The 20,359-nt window shown below is 36.9% G+C and overlaps 2 protein-coding genes across 2 annotated transcripts; one reads left to right on the forward strand and one right to left on the reverse strand.

Moving 5' to 3' along the window:
* Window positions 1-1,633: 1,633 nt before the first annotated feature.
* On the forward strand, window positions 1,634-11,181 carry LOC110796507 (uncharacterized). The gene is made up of 12 exons (XM_022001572.2): window positions 1,634-1,860; window positions 1,953-2,218; window positions 2,470-2,543; window positions 2,633-2,727; window positions 2,809-2,906; window positions 3,046-3,129; window positions 3,349-3,429; window positions 3,807-3,890; window positions 4,001-4,096; window positions 5,171-5,250; window positions 6,662-6,750; window positions 10,056-11,181. Exons 1-12 carry the CDS (start codon window positions 1,728-1,730, stop codon window positions 10,388-10,390), a joined length of 1,515 nt encoding a protein of 504 aa, XP_021857264.1. The 5' UTR covers window positions 1,634-1,727; the 3' UTR covers window positions 10,391-11,181.
* Window positions 11,182-11,367: 186 nt separating this feature from the next.
* LOC110796498 (uncharacterized) lies at window positions 11,368-16,182 on the reverse strand. Its single transcript, XM_022001564.2, has 7 exons — window positions 15,025-16,182; window positions 14,236-14,326; window positions 13,971-14,128; window positions 13,833-13,884; window positions 13,479-13,558; window positions 13,299-13,392; window positions 11,368-13,221 (listed from the first exon to the last, which is right to left on the reverse strand). The coding sequence occupies exons 1-7, from the start codon at window positions 16,180-16,182 to the stop codon at window positions 11,510-11,512; spliced, it is 3,345 nt and encodes a 1,114-aa protein (XP_021857256.2). The 3' UTR covers window positions 11,368-11,509.
* Window positions 16,183-20,359: the final 4,177 nt, after the last annotated feature.

Genomic DNA, 20,359 nt, shown 5'->3' on the forward strand with positions numbered 1-20,359 from the left:
CCTTTACTTTTTCTATTTCATTACACTTGTATACATAATTTCTTTTTTTGGGTGATTGTGACAGTATTTTAATACAACAATGACAATATATATATAACAATAACAATACTTATATTACCAATGAGGCAATGACAGTATATAACAAGTTAGCAACACTTGTACACATTTATTTAAGTGTGGGCCATCTTTCCAATTGTTTTTTTTAGGGTGGGTATGGGTTTTTTTTTCGCTGGTGGACAGCGATGTAGACTAACTTCAGAGCGCTCACTCAAATATGAAAATGTAAAAAAGAATTCGTTACCTGAAACGATTCACCCGAGTGTATATAATATACTTCCTCCGTTTCGGAAATTTCGCACCATTTGTTTTTTACACTATTCACACTACGACTTTGGCCATTTTTTGTGATTCGTACGTAATGAAATTTTAGTCATGTGGGGTCATGTTAGATTCGTATCGATATATATTCTCTAAATATTGATTTTTATAATTTTTACTTGCACGCAATTTGAGATATTAAGAGTCAAAGTAACGGTTAGAGAGGTAAAAATGAACCATGGTGCGATATTTCCGAAACGGAGGAAGTATAAAAATTCCTAAACTATAGTGATATGGGTCTGTTAACGGGCTACCTTCCACTCTTCCAGTCTTCCACTTCAGTCATCCACTTTGATTTGTCTTATAAAAGTAGAAAATAGTAAATGATATGGGCCCTATTTCACAGACATACCCATCTCTCTTCCTATCATCAAATGGGCCCAAAACTTAGTGGACTGTTTGTTGTTTAACTTGTGTTGTAGAATTAGTAGTTTCCTAAAAAGAAAAAAGAAGTTTATTTAATTTGTTGACTAAGAATTTGTCACTTTACTTGATTGCCAATTTGCTACACTAGTACACTATTAGTTCTGTTGTAGAATAGTAAATTTACAAAAAATCATTGTATCAACTAAAGAAAGTAACTTTTATTTTTTATTTTAATTGTACTATTCTACAACAGAACTAATAGTGTACTAGTGTGACAATCAAGTAAGAAGTGATGATAATAATAGTGAACAAGCTAGTTGATTGTTACTGGTAGTGAACTTGGAGTATTTGATTGTTTCTTCTTTTCAAGTTAGAAGTGATGGCTTTATTTGTGTACTTGTGTTAAAGAAATTCAAAAGTTTTGAGGAAGTTATTGTACTATTCTGAAAATCCTCATTTGAAATTAAGTATTTGAATAATAAAGTTATATGATTTTTTCCGTTAATCGGGGAGTCACTCGTTTAATAGAACACAAGAATACAAACTTAACTGGATCTAAACTTGAATTGCAAATACAATTGGTAATTGTAACAAATTCGAGGTATGTCTTATCCGAACTTGACCCAAACTTGACCCGAATACGAAACTTAACCATTATGAACATGACCTGTACAGCTGTACCCGAAGTAAACCAGTCAAGTTGTAGCTGAATCCGACATACACCTGAACCAAAGTCACTCTGAACCAAGTCAAATCGATAGTAAATCATTTAAAACCCGAACCATTTTCAACAGAACACAATATTGACCATAACCGAATCCGAATTCAATCCAAAACAATTTATGGGTAGAATACAACTATCAAACAGCCCATAAGCCAGGCCCAAATGCACTCTCTCACATCTTCAACTTCATTTTCATCAACTGTAGTAAATAAGAACCCAAAACCCTCCCGTCGACTAAAACCCTTCTTCGGCGAAGGAAATGTCGGCGTTAATACCGGAAACCTCCCGTCGACTAATCACACCGGAAAGTATCCGTTCGGCGGCGAAACAGTCGTCAAAATGCCTCGTCATCCCTATCCGCCTCCGCCGCGCCATTGAAAAGTACCTCCAAGGTTTGTCCTTTATTTTTCTTTCTCCTTCAATTTCTGTTCCCGGTGAAATTCCGAGATTGAAATTTCTTTGTTCTTTTAAAATGATTATTTAGAGCAAGACATGGCACACATGAAGAAGAAAGTGCTGAGATTAACAGCATCATTTGCGGAAATTAAGGATGTAAATCGGCTGCTTCCATTGTCGGTATCAAAGGAGCTTGTTGAGGATCCATTTAAGTCGATGGAGCAATCAAAGAGGTGGAAAAACAAGAGTGAATATGGTGATATTGGATTAACTTATACAGATAATGAAACTGTTGCTTACATTGCAACTCGAATGCCTGCTGTTTACTCTGCTTGTTTTAGAATCCTGCGTGAGGTAGCTTTATTTTTCATGCCTTTTCTTTTCAAATTCAGTTCAGTTTTACCTCAATTGTGCTAAGAGAATGAGTACGGGAACGCAATTCGCTACCTAGTTTTGTTAAATTAGTCAAAAAGTGTACAAATTTTCACATGTTTTGGATTGTGGTTCTTAGAGGGCTTAGCTTATTAGGTAACACTGGTTTAGTTTCAAGGAAATTTCAAGTGTTCATATTTATAAAAGTTAATTTAGTTATTGATGATTTGTAGATAAAAAGAAGGGTGCCTGATTTTTCTCCTGTTAAAGTGTTGGACTTTGGGTCTGGTACTGGTTCATCTTATTGGTGAGAATCCGTTTCTTTCTCTTTGCTTGTAGTAGTAAATGATAATTGTTTGTTGGTGTTGAAATGGTTTTGTGGACATTATGCTGCAGGGCTTTGAGAGAAATTTGGCCACGGTCAATAGAACGGATCAATTTGATTGATCCCTCACAATCAATGCAACGTGCTGGCGTTAGTCTTTTACGAGGTAACTACTGAACTTTATGACCTCTTGGAAGCATTTCACTAAGTACTACTTTTATTCCAACTTTTTTCCCCCATTTGGTAGATATCAAGAGTTTGCCACTCGTTCGCAGCTACGATAAAATTCAATCCCTAACTAAAGATATCAAGAAGTCTGAAAGGGCACATGACCTTGTCATTGCTGTAAGTTACTATAGTTTATCTCAAGTGCTGCATTGCTATGTTTATGTACTAATACCCGTTTCCCTCACATTGGACTTGTAATTTGTGCTTGCCATTCATATTTGCTTCTTTTGCTATTGCATGGATCTTTGTTGTGAAGTCCTATGTTCTTGGAGAGATTCCATCACTGAAGGATAGGATTGCTATAGTGCGTCAACTTTGGGGTCTTACTCGAGATATGCTGGTAATCTTCATACTCTTGGTTGAGCTGTCCTTGCTGCATTCATGTTGATTTTTGTGTGGTTAAGAGTGCTATTTCTCTCGGAGTGGGAAATGCCTTAAAGTCTATAAAGAGACAAAAACGTCATCTAGTTCTCATGGTGTTCCATTTTTTGTTAGAGACTTCATATTTGGAATCAGTTTTTACATTAATTACATTCTTATGTTATTCACTGCACTTCAGGTACTTGTTGAACCAGGCACACCTGAAGGGTCAAATATTGTATCTCAGATGCGATCACATATTTTATGGATGGAGAAGAGGGTAAGTTGTAAGTTATGGTGTAAAAATCTTGTGTCAGCACCCTCTTTGATATGTTTAAAGCAATTGTTACTCAGATTTAGCTACCCAGGTGGGCCAGGTCAGACATAGATCTGTAATGCAATATCAGATTTAGCCATTTTGTGAAGATCTTGCATTCTTTGATTACACAATGAGTTGCTGGTATCAAAATCTATGTTGGTATAACTGTATAAGTACTTTGGTGAAGCGGTGAATATTTGCATAGTGGAGTATTATGGTTATGGTTTTTCTCATCCTTCTGTATTTGCCTATAGAAATCCTCGTTATATGTCCATTATGTCCTTTTATTTATCCTTTCATCTTGTTGTATAACATTATTTGTGTGGTTTCATTTCTAGAAATTGCGTAAACGTAAAGAAACATCAGATGGCGTTTCGAAAAACTCAGGAGCTTCTAAGGATGGTGCATTTGTAATTGCTCCTGTGAGTATGAATAAAGAACTTTGTCTTTTTCTTTCTGTTTTTGCTCCTCCTTCCCATTCCGTAACATGCCAGGAAGAGATGGCTTACCTCTGTTACGTCTTTTGTCGCAGTGTCCACATGACGGACCTTGTCCGCTGGCAAAGACTGGAAAATTTTGTCATTTTGTTCAACGATTAGAGAGAACGGAGTCTCAACGTGCATTTAAGGTTCTTCTTTCATCTAAAAGTTCTTGTACGTCCGTTTTATCATGTAGAATAGGAATGCATTATAAATTTGGCATGTGATTGGATTGAGAAGATACATCTCTCTCTTAAATCTTACTCTGACCTGCCTATTTCACCAGCCTCCCAAGTCTCTTACACCATTTACCTGATGATGCACTCCATTTTGAAGATATTGTTATAACCCTTGAGATGTTATTGTAGGATAATAATGATAATGAATCTCAAGTAGAAGATGTTAGTTTTGGCTCCAAAACCCATTTTGTACCGGAGAACTGAAAGTGGTAATGATATTTCATTGTTTATCAGAGTTTTAAACTTCTAGAGTATTGATCCAAGTCATCCAACTACACTCCACTTTCTAGAAAAAAGACTACAATGTATTCCTTGTTCTATTCACCTTATTTCCTCTTATTTCTGGAAAAAAAAGTTCAAATAATTTGAGATAAAACAAGTTAAGGAAAAATAAGGGTTATCCAAGTACAATTTATAACTAAAATAAGTTCTAATAAGTTCAGGTAAGTTCAGAAAAGATATCAGAAAAAAGTAAGTGAAAATCAGGTGAATAAAACACACCCTTACCCCACTTGCACAATATAATGCTCCATAAAATTAACCCCATAAAACTATGTTCCCAGCCAAGTGAGCACTTATTTAGAAATAGAGAGAGTTAAAACTTGGGAATTTTCATTTTAGCAGGTTGACAACAAGGACTAGACAATTATATTATATAGGTCATTAAATATTTGTTTCCTGGGTTGAGCTTTCAAAGTTTCTTTAACATCTATATATATCTCTCTTTTTGCGGAAAGCAGTGTCTCTGCTTCACCTTCAAGGTTGAAGGAAAGTACCTTGGCTTTAGATCCTAATAGGGTTGAGGGGTCTGGTATTCTGGGAAAAAGCCATTGTGTATTCAGCGTCTCAGTTGCCTGGCCTGAATGGTTGTCTATGAGATGGCGGTCTAGGGCAAGCTTTGTAATTTCAGTTGATTAGAGGGTGAAATATAATAAAGTTAACTTATGTTGTGACCAATCTTCAACTTTTATGATTGTCATGCAGAGATCAAGCGGTGGATCTTTACGTGGCTTCGAGGATGAGAAATTTTCGTATGTTGTATTGCGACGAGGAAAAAGACCGCAGTGAGTATTTTTCACAAGTGCTACGCTTATAAAGTTGTAATGTGAATTTCTCAAATAATAACTATATACTCCCTCCGTCCCGGAATACTCGACCCGGTTTGACCGGCACAGAGTTTACGGGACTTGAATTGACTTATTTAATTTAATAGGTAGTAGTTGATAGTGGGTATTATTTTAATGTAGTTAGTGGGAGGTGGGTTAAGAGGTGGGGTTGGGGGAGAGTAGGGGTTGAATTTTTAATTATTTTTTGTGTGGAGTAGGGGTTAGGTGGGTTAATAGGGGTGGAGTGAGAAATAATATAATATTGTTAGAATATTTCCATTTTTAGAAACAGGTCAAGTATTAAGGGACGACCCGATAAGGAAAACAGGTCAAGTATTCCGGGACGGAGGGAGTACAAAGTATGATCTTTATGCCTATAATGGGTTAATTTAGTATCATGGGAATTTTTGTCAAAAAAATGGAATTATATCGATGTTGTTTGAGATGAAATGACCACGCCAATCTGAAGGTTTGGAGTATGTTGTGAACCTAATTAAGTTTTGTTTGAAGGGAGTGTGAACCTAATTAAGTAGTTGATGTATTTATTGTATCTTTTCAAGATGGTATATATAAATTGGTTATTTCACATTTAGTTAATTCTTGCTTCTACTCTCTCTGTTCCTATTTATTTTCATGGATGGAATATGGGGAAAAAACAAGGTAACTGGGATTCTTGAGGGTAAAATAATGTAAATTCGGTGGGTGGAGTTAATAGGGCGAGTCTGACCCATTAAGTGGGGCATTTTTGGGATAAATGATGATAAAAAGTGAGTGTTAGTGGAACCTTAGATAAAAATTCGGGGATAGGAGAAAGAGAAGGTGTAAAACCATGAAAACTACAAAAGAACGACCTAAAAATCTAATACAGAAAGGATGAAGAACAAAAAGGAAATAGATGTTATGTTTATCTACTTTTTCTCTAATAATGAGGGACTTCTCCATTGCTTCCTGCTTTAAGTTAAACTTCAAACCGTCTTATGTGTTATCCTAGATATAACAATATGAAGCTGTGTTAGTATGTTACTCAGACTCTCTATGTTGGACCTAACAGACATGGATCTGAAAAGCTTTTCTATGCTTGCCTATGATTTTTTAAGTTGCATACCAAGTATTCATGTCCAGTTGAGGTGTCTGATGCTTGTGTGACCCGAATACAATGTGGTATTCGGGAAGTTGGAGTAATAGAGATAGGAAGAATACACAAGTTGCATGTTTTTCCTTTGACTGGTGCAGTACATTCTGTTGGTTTTTTTTTTCTGATGCCATTCATTCTTGCTACTTCTTCCTTGCTATAGAGTATAATAGACTTCTTAATGTATAGGTTTGAATTCCTTGATGAATGATGTATCAATTTTTTTGAATTGAACAGGGAGCCCTGGCCTCTTGATGGAATAAAGTTTGAGACCTTTAAAGAACTACGTGCCAAAAGGAAATCTGAGGATCTTGAAATTGACTATGGTATGCTCTATGCACATCTTTTACACATTATTCCCCTTCGTGAGAATATCTCCTCAACTACCATTACTTATCCCTCTTTTAGATGGGCAGAAACAGTTTTTCCTGGACTTTCTTAAATGATCTGGAAAAAGCAAAGTCCAAGCCTCTTGCTAAGTAATGAAAGAGGATATATTTTATGCTTGTGAACACCAGAGCCAGCCTCTTGGCTCAAGCTTACCTTTTAGCTAATGAATACAGAATTGCAGATGCCTCTGCCTATCAGAATCATTTTCTCCCTTTTGTTGATTAATACCTTTTTTTTCTCTTAAAAACAAGTATTGGCGTAGGGTAGGAATATGTATATAGTGTCCGTCTACGAACTTGTTCTACAGTAGTTTACTACTTTTATATACTCAACTCAGTTTCACAACTAGATTATGGTTGAAAATTATTACTGATATTGTTATAATTCTATGTGGGGCAGCTGGGTATGTATTTCAACTTGCATAAGTAGTAAAGGATTTAAAGTTGAATTCTTGCTGACCAAATACTCTATATCTTGCATGATATATCAGCCCAAGTTGTATCGTATGTATGTTTACAGTGATAATCCTCACATTACTTAGATGGTAGGTTGGCTTCTAAACTTCAAGTTTTGTTTGGATTGTTTCTAGGGAAATTGGTAGTTTGCTCCCATTTTTGTGGTCCTGCTTGCTCCAATGTTGTCAAGGGTTCTTTTAGGATATTGGTCTGTGTGACCTATCCTCTCCTTTTTGGGTTTGAAGACATACTTTAATGTGTTTAGATATAGTGGTGAAAGAAGGGCTAGTGTGAGGGGGTTGAATGCTTGTCTTCGAGTTTGTGAATTGATGGTTATACGCATTTTAGATGCTCATTTCTTTTGCAGTGTAGACGCTAGGTTGGATAGATTTGTGTGGGCTAACATTTGGTTTGATGTGTTCCACAATTGAGTCCATATGATTCGTCTGAGAGTAGACTATTTCTCAATTTTATCAGGTGCAAGTTTTAGGGTGATGTAATAATGTTCAGCTGAGGGTTGGAGTGGTTTTATGATGATGAGGAAGTTAATATTAGTAAAAGATCGGTGGAAAATGTGGAATTTGGAGGAGTCTGGTGGTATTAGGGTATAGAAGAGAATGGACATTCAGGGCATTACTTAAGTTATCACGGAGAATGAAGGATTTTTAACTAGTGAACTGGAGCATCGAAGAGCTCAATTGAAGAATGAGTTACAAGATCTGTTGCTTTTGGAGAATAGAAGTAAACGTCAGGAGATCTGTTGCCTAGTGGGCTAGAGATTAGTGAGGAGATTTCTTCTTTGATATGCTGTTGTGGAGAATCAGTGGCATGCTTCTTTCCTTTTTCCCATCCTACTTTTGGGTATTTCTGGGTATGTTATGGACTATCAAACAATTTAGAAAACACATGGATTGATAGGAATGTAAATTTTCCTGGCTCTCTAACTGTTGGCAACTGTGATTGCAGTGAGGTGGTCTGAACATAACTTTTTTGTACCCTACGTTTATAAGTTACTGTGTAACATAGACATTTACGTTTGTTTGGTTTGGGGTCTGCTACATGCTGGTTACACCAGCACCACCAATTCGTGTGCCTCTCCTTCATACTTGCTCTGTATTCCAAAACTTGTTCAACAAATAAAAAATCACCAACCAATAATCTTGATTTGCCACTCCCGGCAGCAACCAATGGTTAAATTGTCATGGATCTTTCTGTCAGTCACTGTTAACTGCGAATACTGGGATGACATAAACTGGTGAAATCACCAGTGAAATACCAGCAATACAACCACTGCTGCGGTAAACAGTGCTGGCGGGGATGAGCAAAGATTTGGATATAAATAATGGAGCAGTGATAGTGAGACCCTATTGATCATATTCTTTTTGTGTCTATTGCTCTTCTTTTTGTTTTGCCCACTATTCCAAATGCCGTTGCATGTGAGACTGTATATAGTTGAGAGCTTGAGACATTCAGCATGAGCTCTTTAGCTGTCATTTAGCTTAAGGTATGCTAGGTGCTAGATTCTAGAATCAATTGCATTCGTCAATGTTATCAGTTGATTTTAATGGGTCGTACAACATTATGATGTCTCTGTCTTAGATCATTGGCTAGCTTTGGGCGTAAGTATGTCATCGCCTGTGGCTGCTTGACCATGTCCTTTCACGAAAGTTAAGAGGTTTTAAATACTTAGAGGCTATTCCACATTCCCATGGACTTTGGTGCTGGCCAAGCCAATCTTATTGCTTATTCATGATGGCAGCAGGGGCGAAAAGGTGCCTGTTCAGCTTGTACCAAAACCTTTTCCTCACAAATTGCTTTCCCACGATCTAGAGCTTAGCTTTTAACATCTTGAGGCCCCTAGGGGCATGCTTGGATTGAGGGTAATACATTAAAGGGGGTAATAAAAGTCAAACTAGAAAAAAACAAGATAATGAAGGTGGGAAAGAGATTAAGTTAGTGTTGGTAAGAAGAAAAGAAAAAGAAAGGGGGAATAGTTACCCTCGTTGTGGGGGTAATTGTTACCCACCATCCCACTAGCCCTAGGGTGATTAATATCCTCATTTGGAGGGGTAATATTTCCCCTTCTTCATTCTCCTCACAACACCACTACTTCTCATCATAATACCACCACACCACCCTCCTTGCAACCACCTCAATACACCTTCGTTTTCCTCTTATTAAGGTGGTTTGACTTTTATTACCCCTTAATCCATTACATCTAATCCAAGCATGTCCTAAGTGGAAAACTTGTGCTGCCTGTTTGGTGAGCTTTGTAATAGATTACCTTTATGCTGGGATATCCACACTCATTTGACCCTTCAAAGCATTAATTCTTAAGTGAGGTTGATATTCAATTCAACCTTGTTAGAATCCAAGTTGGGCTTTCTTTTAGGAGGTTGATATTTAGTTAATTTTCTTCTTCCTTTTTTAGAGCAAGGTAGTTTTTACTTGTGTACTAGTACTGTGCAGTACAAGGCTAAACTTTTAGAGAGTTAAAGAGGACTTTCTATTTCCCAAGGCTTTAATAAAATATGCGTTTTGAAGGAGGAATCACCAACTTCTATAACATTCTTGGACTTAACTACATAAAAGTTTTTTCTACTGGATAATTATCTAGCTCAAATTAAATCCGTAGTCCTGTTTTAAGTGTTTTAAAAGTTGCTGTTGACTTGTTGAGGATTGCATATTACGTTAAGAAAAAGTTGAAACCTTATATTCTGGTTAGCATAACTTGTCTATACGAGTCGTGACTGATATTCTGATGTTGAACTCGTTTCTGTTGCCAGAGGACCAATTTGAGCTCGAAACTGATGAGATTGAATCCTCCAACACCAATCCTTCGTACGATTCTGATGCAACAGAATCTGATACGGTTACTGACCACGAGGACGACGAGGAAGTAGAGGAATCATCAGGTCTTGCAGATTTGGGAAGTGGGTGGGGTAGAATAATTTTCATGCCTCAAAAAAGAGGTAGACGTGTTGAAATGGATGTATGCAGGTCTACCAAGCGTGATGGTTCAGAAGGCTCATTTGACCATTTGGTCTTTACACGGGCAAAAAATCCAACTTTACATCTTCAGGCCCGGAAGTCTTTGTGGGGGGATTTGTGGCCTTTGTAGGTGAATCCTTTTGCCTGCCTATGGTCTATAACTCTATACTCTGCATGCTGGGAGTTTGGATCAACATCGGGCTGAAATTCAGTATAACGGGAGAGGATTTTTTTCGGGGCAAAGTGCCCAAATTAGCTACCCGGTTCATTATTGGGGCAGATGTCGCAATTGTGACTGTTGGCCCGGGAATTGCTTGATTCTCTGCTAAGCTACTGGAGAATGCAGAGCTGCATATGTTTAGATTCAGTGTATTCAGAGATGTGAATCAACATGTTCTCTTGTATGGTGCAAGTTTCTGTGCTGTCTTTTTCTTGAATCTCATGCGCATCAGGCCGTCAGCGGGACCCATCTAAATTCCAGAGAGCTGCTCCTGGTAGTGGTGGTTACAACTACTTGCAAGGTCTTTTAAACTCCTCTCATTTCATACATGTATATAAGTTTGCCATATCTTTTTCGTATTGTTGCAGTCATATATGCTTTTTTCAAGTTGGTACTGGTATAAAATTTCAGATGTGGTTAACTTTCTGTACAAGGCTTTACCATGCTATATGCTTTTTTGACGGGTCTTTGTACCAAGTACTTGAATACCTGACAATTTGGGTGAACACTGAACATGTTTTGTATGGTAAGGAAAACTATATAAATGGTAAGATAATTGTATGGGTGGTTATAAATCAAAAACTGTTATTTATGTATAGTACAAATCAAAAGGCATAATAATAAGCAAATTGACTTATGAGAGTGACCAAATTTTTCGCTTTTACGCTATTTTTTATTCATTTAAATTCAAATTTTATTCATTTTTATTTTGTTATTTCCACCTTTGTTTTTTGTTTTCTTATTGATTTGCGAAAGACCATGGTATTTACACTATTCATAAATCACAGTTATTGTTGTTCAATTTCCCTAATTGTACAAATGATAGATGGATTGTATTGGGGTGGCCGGGTCGACTTCCGGAATAAATTAAAATTTGAAGAACATAGTGATATTTCAGTATACAATCCATGCATCAAAAATTCAAAATCATCAGTCATGGCGATTGTTGAGAATTTCTTTAGGTTAAGTTGCTATCAGATTGTACACAGAAAACATATTGGTATTTAATCCTACCTTCCAATGTCTAAATTATCGACTAAAACTACTTGAGCTTACTGAGTTGCCACAGTTTTCTCTGCAACGGTTTCTGATATTAGAAAGGGAGAACGATGATTTCAGAGACTTCCCTGTGGGATATCGAACGGGTAGTCCGTAATTGTGATACGTTCTAATATGACCGTCTTTACCTCCGGTTACTATCACAAGCCCCCACATGTGAGAACCACTTAAGATACTCTCACATACGTTTCTCAAGAACTCGTAATCAACGTCACCCATGGCAGGCGAAAGAGCGGTTGATGGCACTCCATCATGGCTCACAGACCGGAAATTGCCCCTTGGAACAGAGGACTCCGGGGTATGTCCTGGCGATGGCACTCCATCATCGTGGCTCAGAGAACGGTATTTTCCCCTTGGAACAGATGATTCCTCGGTATGTCTTGGCGATGGCACTCTATCAGTATGGCTCACAGTACGATAGCTGCCCCATGGAACAGATGATTCATGGGTATTCCTTGGCGATGGCACTCTATCAACATGGCTCACAGAACGATAGTTGCCCCTTGGAACAGGGGATTTGTGGGTATGTTGTGGCGATCGCACTCCGTCATCATGGCTCACGGAATGGTAGTTTTCCATTGGAACAAATGATTCCTTGGTATTTCTTGTCAATGGCGCTCTATCAACATGACTCATAGAACGATAGTAGCCCCTCGGAACAGATGATTCCTGGGTATTTCTTGGCAATGGCGCTCTTTCAACATGGTTCACAGAACGATAGTTGCCCCTTGGAACATCGGATTCCTGGGTATGTTGTGGTGATCGCACTCCGTTATCATGGCTCGCGGAACGGTAGTTTTCCCTTGGAACAGATGATTCCTTGGTACTTTTTGTCGATGGAGCTTTATCAACATGGCTCACAGAACGATAGTTGCCCCATGGAACAGGGGATTCCTGGTTATGCCGTTGCGATGGCATTCCATCATCATGGCTCACAGAATGGTAGTCTCCCCTTGGATCATATGATTCCTGGGTATTTCTCGATGATGACACTCTATCAACATGGCTCACAGAACGATAGTAACCCCTTGGAATAGATAATCTTGGCAATGGCACTCTATCGACATGACTCACAGAACGATAGTTGCCCCTTGGAATAGATGATTCCCGGGTATTTCTTGCCGATGGCAATCCACCATAATGGCTCACAGAACGATAGTTGCTCCTTTGAATAGAGGATTCCTGGGTATGTTTTGGCAATGGCACTTCATCATCATGGCTCACAGAATGATAGTTGCTCTTCTGAACAAAGGATTCATGGGTATGTCTTGGCAATGGCACACCATCATCATGGATCACAGAACGATAGTTACCCCTTGGAAGGGAGGATTCCTGAGTATGTCTTTGTGATGGCACTCCATTAGCATGGCTCACAGAACGATAGTTGCCCCTTGGAGCAGAGGATTCCGGGGTATGTCTTGGTGTACTAGGGTGTCTAGTTGTTGTAGATGGTAGTGTTGAGGTAGATGTAATACCATGCCAAGGTAATGCTATCAGAGCATTGGGTGATAAGAAACTCTCAAAAGACCATAAGTTTTTTGATTTGCGGTTTCTAGCTCTCTCATTGTTAACATAATTCCAGATGTATACATTTGAATCATCAGTTGCTGAAATAATGTGTTTCCCGTCTGCAGTGAAAGAAGCGAATACTTGGCTTCCTCGATCAATTAGTGGAACGGAACCTGAAAAAATCAAATGAACAATGATTCAGTTATTCCGGCTGCTGGAAATCAGAATTGAGATGTTAAAAGTTACCAACCTCTGAGTTTGCAGATGATATCAGATTCTTTAAGAATTCGGACTACAGAGTCAGTCGTGCTAACGACTACTTCGCTTGGGTTACTTGGAGAGAACTGTGGTAAGATAATCTTGTAAGATCTTGTAAGAAAGATGTAAAGCAAAGAAGGATAGAAGAAGAAAGAAAGATCAAAATGCTCACCTGGAAACTAGTTATTCTCTTGCAAGTTAACGTCTTCTTATCTCGCACATGTATAAATACCCTGCGGAAAAAATCATCATCTGGTGCGATGCAATATTAATCAGCAATTTTCCGACTTCAGAACTCAAGCTCTATATGGACTATATTTAGGGACTGATAGCTCTACATGCAATCGAGTGGACCTTCTAATTTATGATACCCAAAGGTGAAGCAGTATATGGACTATATCTACTGACTGATAGTTATACATGCAACCGGGTACTAATTTGTGATATCCAAGGAGGATTCAGAAAATTCCGACACGTGAACTTGAATTCTAACAAGGGGGGAATTAGATTAAGATGACTTATATACCTGTAATGTCGAAAAAGGAGCAATTTCCGACCATAGAACCAACAATACCACCCTGCAATCAGGAAAAAAATCTCATGAAAAACCAGTTGATATTTCAGATGGAGAGCTCAGAGAAAGCTAACTGGTAATTAATATGACCTTTCCATCAGGTCGATAGCAAATTGCAGTGACGATTTCCTTGATATCAATCCAGTCAAGAACTTGACATCTTCGAACATCCCAAACACGGACTTTTCCATCTATAGAACCACTGATGAAGTAGTTATCATCTACTGGGTTGAACTGTGCACAAGTTACTGCATCAAAAACAATGACAAACAGAGTAAACAAGGTTATGTCAAGCCAATGACACAAGGAGAAAAACGTATAGGTAATTAGGATAATAACATTAACTTCACTTTACCAAAATCATTGTGAGGAAAAACTCTTATACATTTGTTACGTCCGACTTTCCACAAGCGCACTGTGTTATCAACTGAGGATGACAACAGACGCTGCATTGAAGGGTAAACAAAGAATTCAGAGATCCAAATTGTTGCATGCATTTAACAGTCCAACTCTGTTTGGTTTGGTGTAAAACGTTTTCTGTGTAAAATGTTTTTCATGGAAAACAATTTGCAATGGGAAACACAATTCCAAATGTAAGAAAAATAATGAAAGGAAAGGAAAATAAAAGGGAAAGTAAACAGGCAGTGAGAGGAGTGTACAAGAGAGATAAGGAAAAGGAAGGAAAACAGTTTTCCCTTCATTTTTGAAGGGAAAATGGTTTTCCATCATTTTGAGAGCAATTTTACTCCTACAGAAAATCGTTTTAATACTCATTTGTAAACCAAATAATGTAGAGGGAAACTGTTTCCAGAAAAATGTTTTACGCCCTAGCAAACGGAAACGTTTTTAGGGAAGAATGATTTTCCATAGAAAATACAATTCCAAACTAGTTTTCTTTTGTTTAATTTCTAAAAAGGAATGGGCGAAGATGGTGAAGATTAAGGAGGAAGAAGGGAGAAGGAGGTAAAGAGGAAAAGTGAAAAAGTGGTTTTTCTCCCTTTATCCACCTTTTTGAGAGAGTTATGGAAAATCGTTTTATCACCCCTTGTTAAACCAAACAACGTAAAAGTATTGAAAAAGGAAAAATCATTTTCCATAAAAATGTTTTACGTCCTATCAACCAGGAACTGATAAACATACTCACCCCATTCTTAGACCATGAGATATCAGGGATCTCACCCTCATGTCCATAAAACTCATGACACGGCGTCTCCACAATCCTAAACACTTTTCGAGGAACCATAATACCATCACCACCTGAATCCCCAGATTTCTTCACCTTATTCATCACTCTAGCTTCTTCTTTAAACCTAAGTAATGAAGCCAACTTTGGTATACCATTTACAGAAACATTCAAACCTGCAGAAATAACACTGAAACTCAAAAGATCTAAATCAGTCATCCTTTCTTCCTCAACTATATTCCATACTTTCAAAATCCCATCTTCACCACCAGTTGCAAGATACTGTCCATCATGACTGAATTTCATACACAATATTGACCCTTTATGAGCAGGAAATTCCTGTTTATGATACAAAGAAGATAACTCCTTTGACCATTTCTTATGAGAATGAACACGAACTCTCGGGCTTCTTGACCCGAAAAGTTTTCTACTGTTATGAAACGTCTCCTTGTTTTCTTTATCTTTATTATTATGGAACATATTTGCGGCTTTGAAGCTAAGTCTTTTTAACCAGCCTAATTCCTTGCATTCGTCTTTCCTCTTACACTGCTGCGCGATATCATCTGCTGATTCTCTCATGAAGTGTTGCATGAGAGTAGATGATGATCCAAATGTTTCCTGAAACTCATCTGATTCATAGACTTTTGAAGAACCAACTTCATCAACTTTCCTATGCATTCCTTCATCATCATCATCATCTTCAACCTCATCTACATTATCCAAGCTTCTTCTTCTTCTTCCATCATCCAACCTCTGAATTCTCAGTAACAGATTCTGAAAATCTTCATTTACTGAAACCTCATGGCTATTATTACCAGACAAATCGTTCCCATCACCATGCTCGTTATTAGTTTCATCAGGCCCTTCTCTTGCAGTTTGGCACCGATCTAAAACAAAACCCGTCTTTCTTATAAAATCATCACGTCGTTCATCAATACTTTTGGGATTTCCACACCAGAAATCATAGTGTGAGCTATGAAATTCTTGATTGGTATGAACTTGTTGAAGTTCAAAAGTTGAGCCCTCAGAATCATCTGATAAACTATCAGATTCTGAAGAAAGTTCTTCCACAGCATCAAAATAATCATCATGTTGTTGTACGCATGCATTAGTAGCCATAATTTTCCTTAATAATTTGTTGTTAATCAACTTACATTATTTCTTGATCATCAAACACGAATATGACTTCATAATAAACACCTTCAAGAATCAAGATCAATGTAGCACGTACATCATATATACATGGACATTTTCCTATAGTAAGCTGCAAAATTACGTGGTCTACTCCAATATTTTCGCATATTTACAAAGCCGAATTAATTCTTAAAACATGATTAGGAACAAGAACAACCATTCATGTCATGTGTGATAAAAATGCAGTAAAAAAACCTTAAGCACAAAAATGTCTTAGAGGTGCAAATTGTTCACAAAGTTGGAAAGATTCAAAATGGATATTTGCTCACCAACAATTTCTCATGTAATTTTATCAACCAAAATGTTGATTTTGCGTATTTGATTTGGATCTGAGCAATGTTTCAATACAATTTTGAGAGAAGAAATTCAACAAAATATGATCAAGAAAAGGGAAATGTGAAAACCTTGAGATGATATAAAAATGAAAATGGCTAAAAAGTTCCTCTAAAAACTGCTCTTCCAATCTGGATGTTGGTTTTCTGAAACGGTTGTCTTGCTTAATTTCGTTGTACATCTTGTATTCTTGTCTTGGTGTCCGAAATTTGCCAAAATAATAGTAATAAAAGAAAATCTTAGATTAAATATAACAAAATTTTCAAATAACCACCCATGAAGGGGAGTAACTTTGTTCTCACAAGTCCTATTTTTAAAATTAAAAAAATTGGCTAATCGGCTAATTGTAATAATAAAAACTAGTTTGTGTCCGTGCATTAGCACGGGATTTTTATAAAATTAAAAGGTCACTACAAGGATGTGTATCTTTAACGACAACCTAAGCCTTTTGCGCGACGGGGCAAACAACAAAACAAAGACGGGAACAACCGTCGCAAATGTCTTTTACGACGGGTTAACTACGGGATTTTTCATTAACGACGGCCCCTTTTATGACGGGTACGCGACAAGAAATCCCGTCATTAATCAAATGTTATTGGCCTTTAACGACGAGATTTTCCGTTGTTAATGGTACAATTTTTTGCAATGTATAAAAGATCACTAAAGTAAGGGATTTCATGCTTTGGCAGTTTCCTATTTGGTTCAGCTTAATTTGAGGGAATATATTAAGGGTGATGACGTGCATCGGTGCAATAGTTGCGGTTTGGGATTTAAGGTTTTTGAGGTTTCTTATTCTTCACCACTGTACTTTAATAATATAGATTTGACACCTGCTCCCTTTTAGGTTTGCCATTTTCCGTTTTAAACCGTACCTAAAAGATTATCCGGATACTAAAAATGATCATAGAAACCACAATTTTACTCTCGCATAAAATACGTTTCATTTCACAACTTTCATCTCGACAGGTGGGTTGCCAGAGGGTAATCAAGAGGGGGTGGTTCTTTGTGGACACATGATTTGGTCGGGGTCACCTTTGAACTTAATTAAGTTGAATGTGCGTTTCTAATTTATTTCATATCACCTGAAATTGGTGGATATAAGGTGCGTAAAATAAAGCCTTATTGTTACTCGTGTATCATTTCTTATAAATGTCAATCGTCTTGTCATTTTTATCAATGTCATACGAAGTATTATGTAGCAATATACATCGTTTTATCATTTTTAAGAATGTCTTATCAAGACCCAACATAAAACATAATTTTCAATTCCAAACAACAACAACAATAAAAGTCTTAGATCCAAAGTGATTTGAGATTGGCTAATATAAACTAGTATAAGGAACTGTGTATGAAGCGTTAAGAAAAATAAAATAAAAAGGAGATTGATGATATACATTTCCAATTCCACGAGCATAAAAATCATAAAGTGTTGATATTCTAATATTAGTGAATAAGACCTCACATGATTAATATAGTACTCTTTCCGTTCTTAAAAGATTGACTCATTGCAATTTTTTTGAGTCAAATTTTGAACATTAATTCTCATTATGCTACAAGAAATAATGTAGTTGTATAGGGTCTTGTTAGATTCGTTTAAATATACTTCATCCGTTCTTTTTTAGATGACATAATTTTTTAGACACTGCCAATATATGATTTCAAACATTAATATCTTCAATTATCAATAAGAAAAATTAATTAAAAAGTTGATATCCAAAATACTCATTGAGACGAATCTAATAAGATTTCACATGAGTATATTTTTTCTCAAGTATAAATCACAAAAGAAAGTCAAATGAGCTTGTGTGAATAGTGTCATAGTCAAATTGTGTCATTTAATAACAAATGGAGGAAATATATTTTTGAAATATTAACTTTTCATAACTTTTACGCGTGTGGAATTATAGATATTTACGTTTTAAGTCGTGTCTGTGGGATCGTGACAAGTCAAATTGTTGAAATTGAGGAAAGTGGAAGAAGAAAGGAAGAAGAAAGCATGGAAAAGCCATTGTTAGAGCTTGGTAGCTCGTGGCTTAGAGAGAGAAAGTGAGAGTCTACATTTTTATTAATGATGTGATTAAATGTAAGATAGTACAAACTACTGTATTTATACTAAATATTTACAAGCTACGGAGTAGTGTTCAATAATATGTTATATACTTCAATGCAAATGGTGCAATATTTTAGGAACGGTGGATTACAAAATATGTTTTATAAAATTGTAAAGATCGTAATAAACGTTAAACAGAAAGCATCCAAATGGAAAACATAGTACTCCCTTCAGTCCTTCACCCTGAATATATATTAAAAGGTATTTTTAAAAAAGTTTGTGTGGCACGTGTCTCTCTATTTATTATTTACATAAGGTTTGAACTTTAACCTTGTGTTTAAACAATAAAGTCTTTACCACTAAGTCATGACATGTTCCATCTAATCATTGCGAAAATAAAAATAAATAAATGTAAATGTTAATGATGCAAAAAATAGGGTTTTATTAAGAGCTAGGTGGGTGGAATTAAGAAGAGACAAAATTTGTGGGACCAAATATAACTTATGTGAAAGTAAAAAAGGTGGTCCAGCGGACATTTTTAGTAATGATACAATATTTTGAGAACAGACACAGATAACAAATAGGACAAACAAAAAGGAATAAAAGAAGTACTCCTTACAAAGAAAGGTAATACGTAGTATTGCGAAATACGAAATATTTAGGGAACGGAAAGAGTAACTTAGGGATGTTAATGAGCCGAGCTGAGACCGGGCCTTTATAGGCTCGGTTCGAGCTCGAAACTCATGAGCACAGGCTCGACTCGAGCTCGAAGCTTGTCGAGCTGGGAAATTGTGCTCGAGCTCGAAACATTAAAGACTCGGTTCGGCTCGAATATCGGTAGGCTCGCTCAAGATTGGTCATCAAATATTTAATTAAAAAACATGTTTATCAAATTTTTTTATGTTTTATGTGTTAGAAATAAATATCTACTTGAATCGAACATCGAGTAGTTTACAAACAGATTCGGCTCGTTAACGCCCAAACAGTAACAACGGGTAAGGAAAAGAGTAAGACGCATGCGGAATGAGAGTGAGAGTGAGAGTGGGTGTTGAGTAAAAGAGGGCCCCACACACCGTCCGAAACCACTAAGAGCGCCCTATCCCATCGGCATCGCACGTTTTATTCTTGGACAACACACACAATTTCACAATTTCACAATGAAGACTCCCTCTTTCCGGAAAGGAATACTGTACTAGACTGTATATATTGACTGTACTAATTATTCTGTGTTAATGTCGTTAACCTCGACACGTTTCGTAGTACACTCAATTACCATTATCTCCCTTCTCTTTCTCTGCCCACCATTTCTAATCTCACGTCTTCTCTATTCTAATTTGCCGCTTGTTTTTCCCATATTCCACAACCCACCTTTTCATTATCAATTTATCTTTATCATCATCTACGACTACGAGTATTGTTTTTAGCCGTAACTGTTTTTTTAATTCTTGTTTTGTTCAAACACTCGAATCTCTTTTGTCCCACCCCGAATCTATTCCGTTCCTTTTCGTGGTTGTCGTTAAGCTCAAGTGCGTTCCGCGGCTATGGAGCTGGAATCATGTACGGGTCAATTCAATCTAAGTTAGCATATTAGACACTTTGAAAATAAGGGTAGGTAAAGTCGTAAAGGGAGTCCCTCTAACAAAGTGTCCTTACTAGGATTAAAGCTCTGTTTAATTCACCTTGTTTCAGGATCTTATTGATTTTTTTCGATTTAATCAT

Source organism: Spinacia oleracea, chromosome 6, assembly GCF_020520425.1.
Source record: "Spinacia oleracea cultivar Varoflay chromosome 6, BTI_SOV_V1, whole genome shotgun sequence".
NCBI classification, from domain to species: domain Eukaryota; kingdom Viridiplantae; phylum Streptophyta; class Magnoliopsida; order Caryophyllales; family Amaranthaceae; genus Spinacia; species Spinacia oleracea.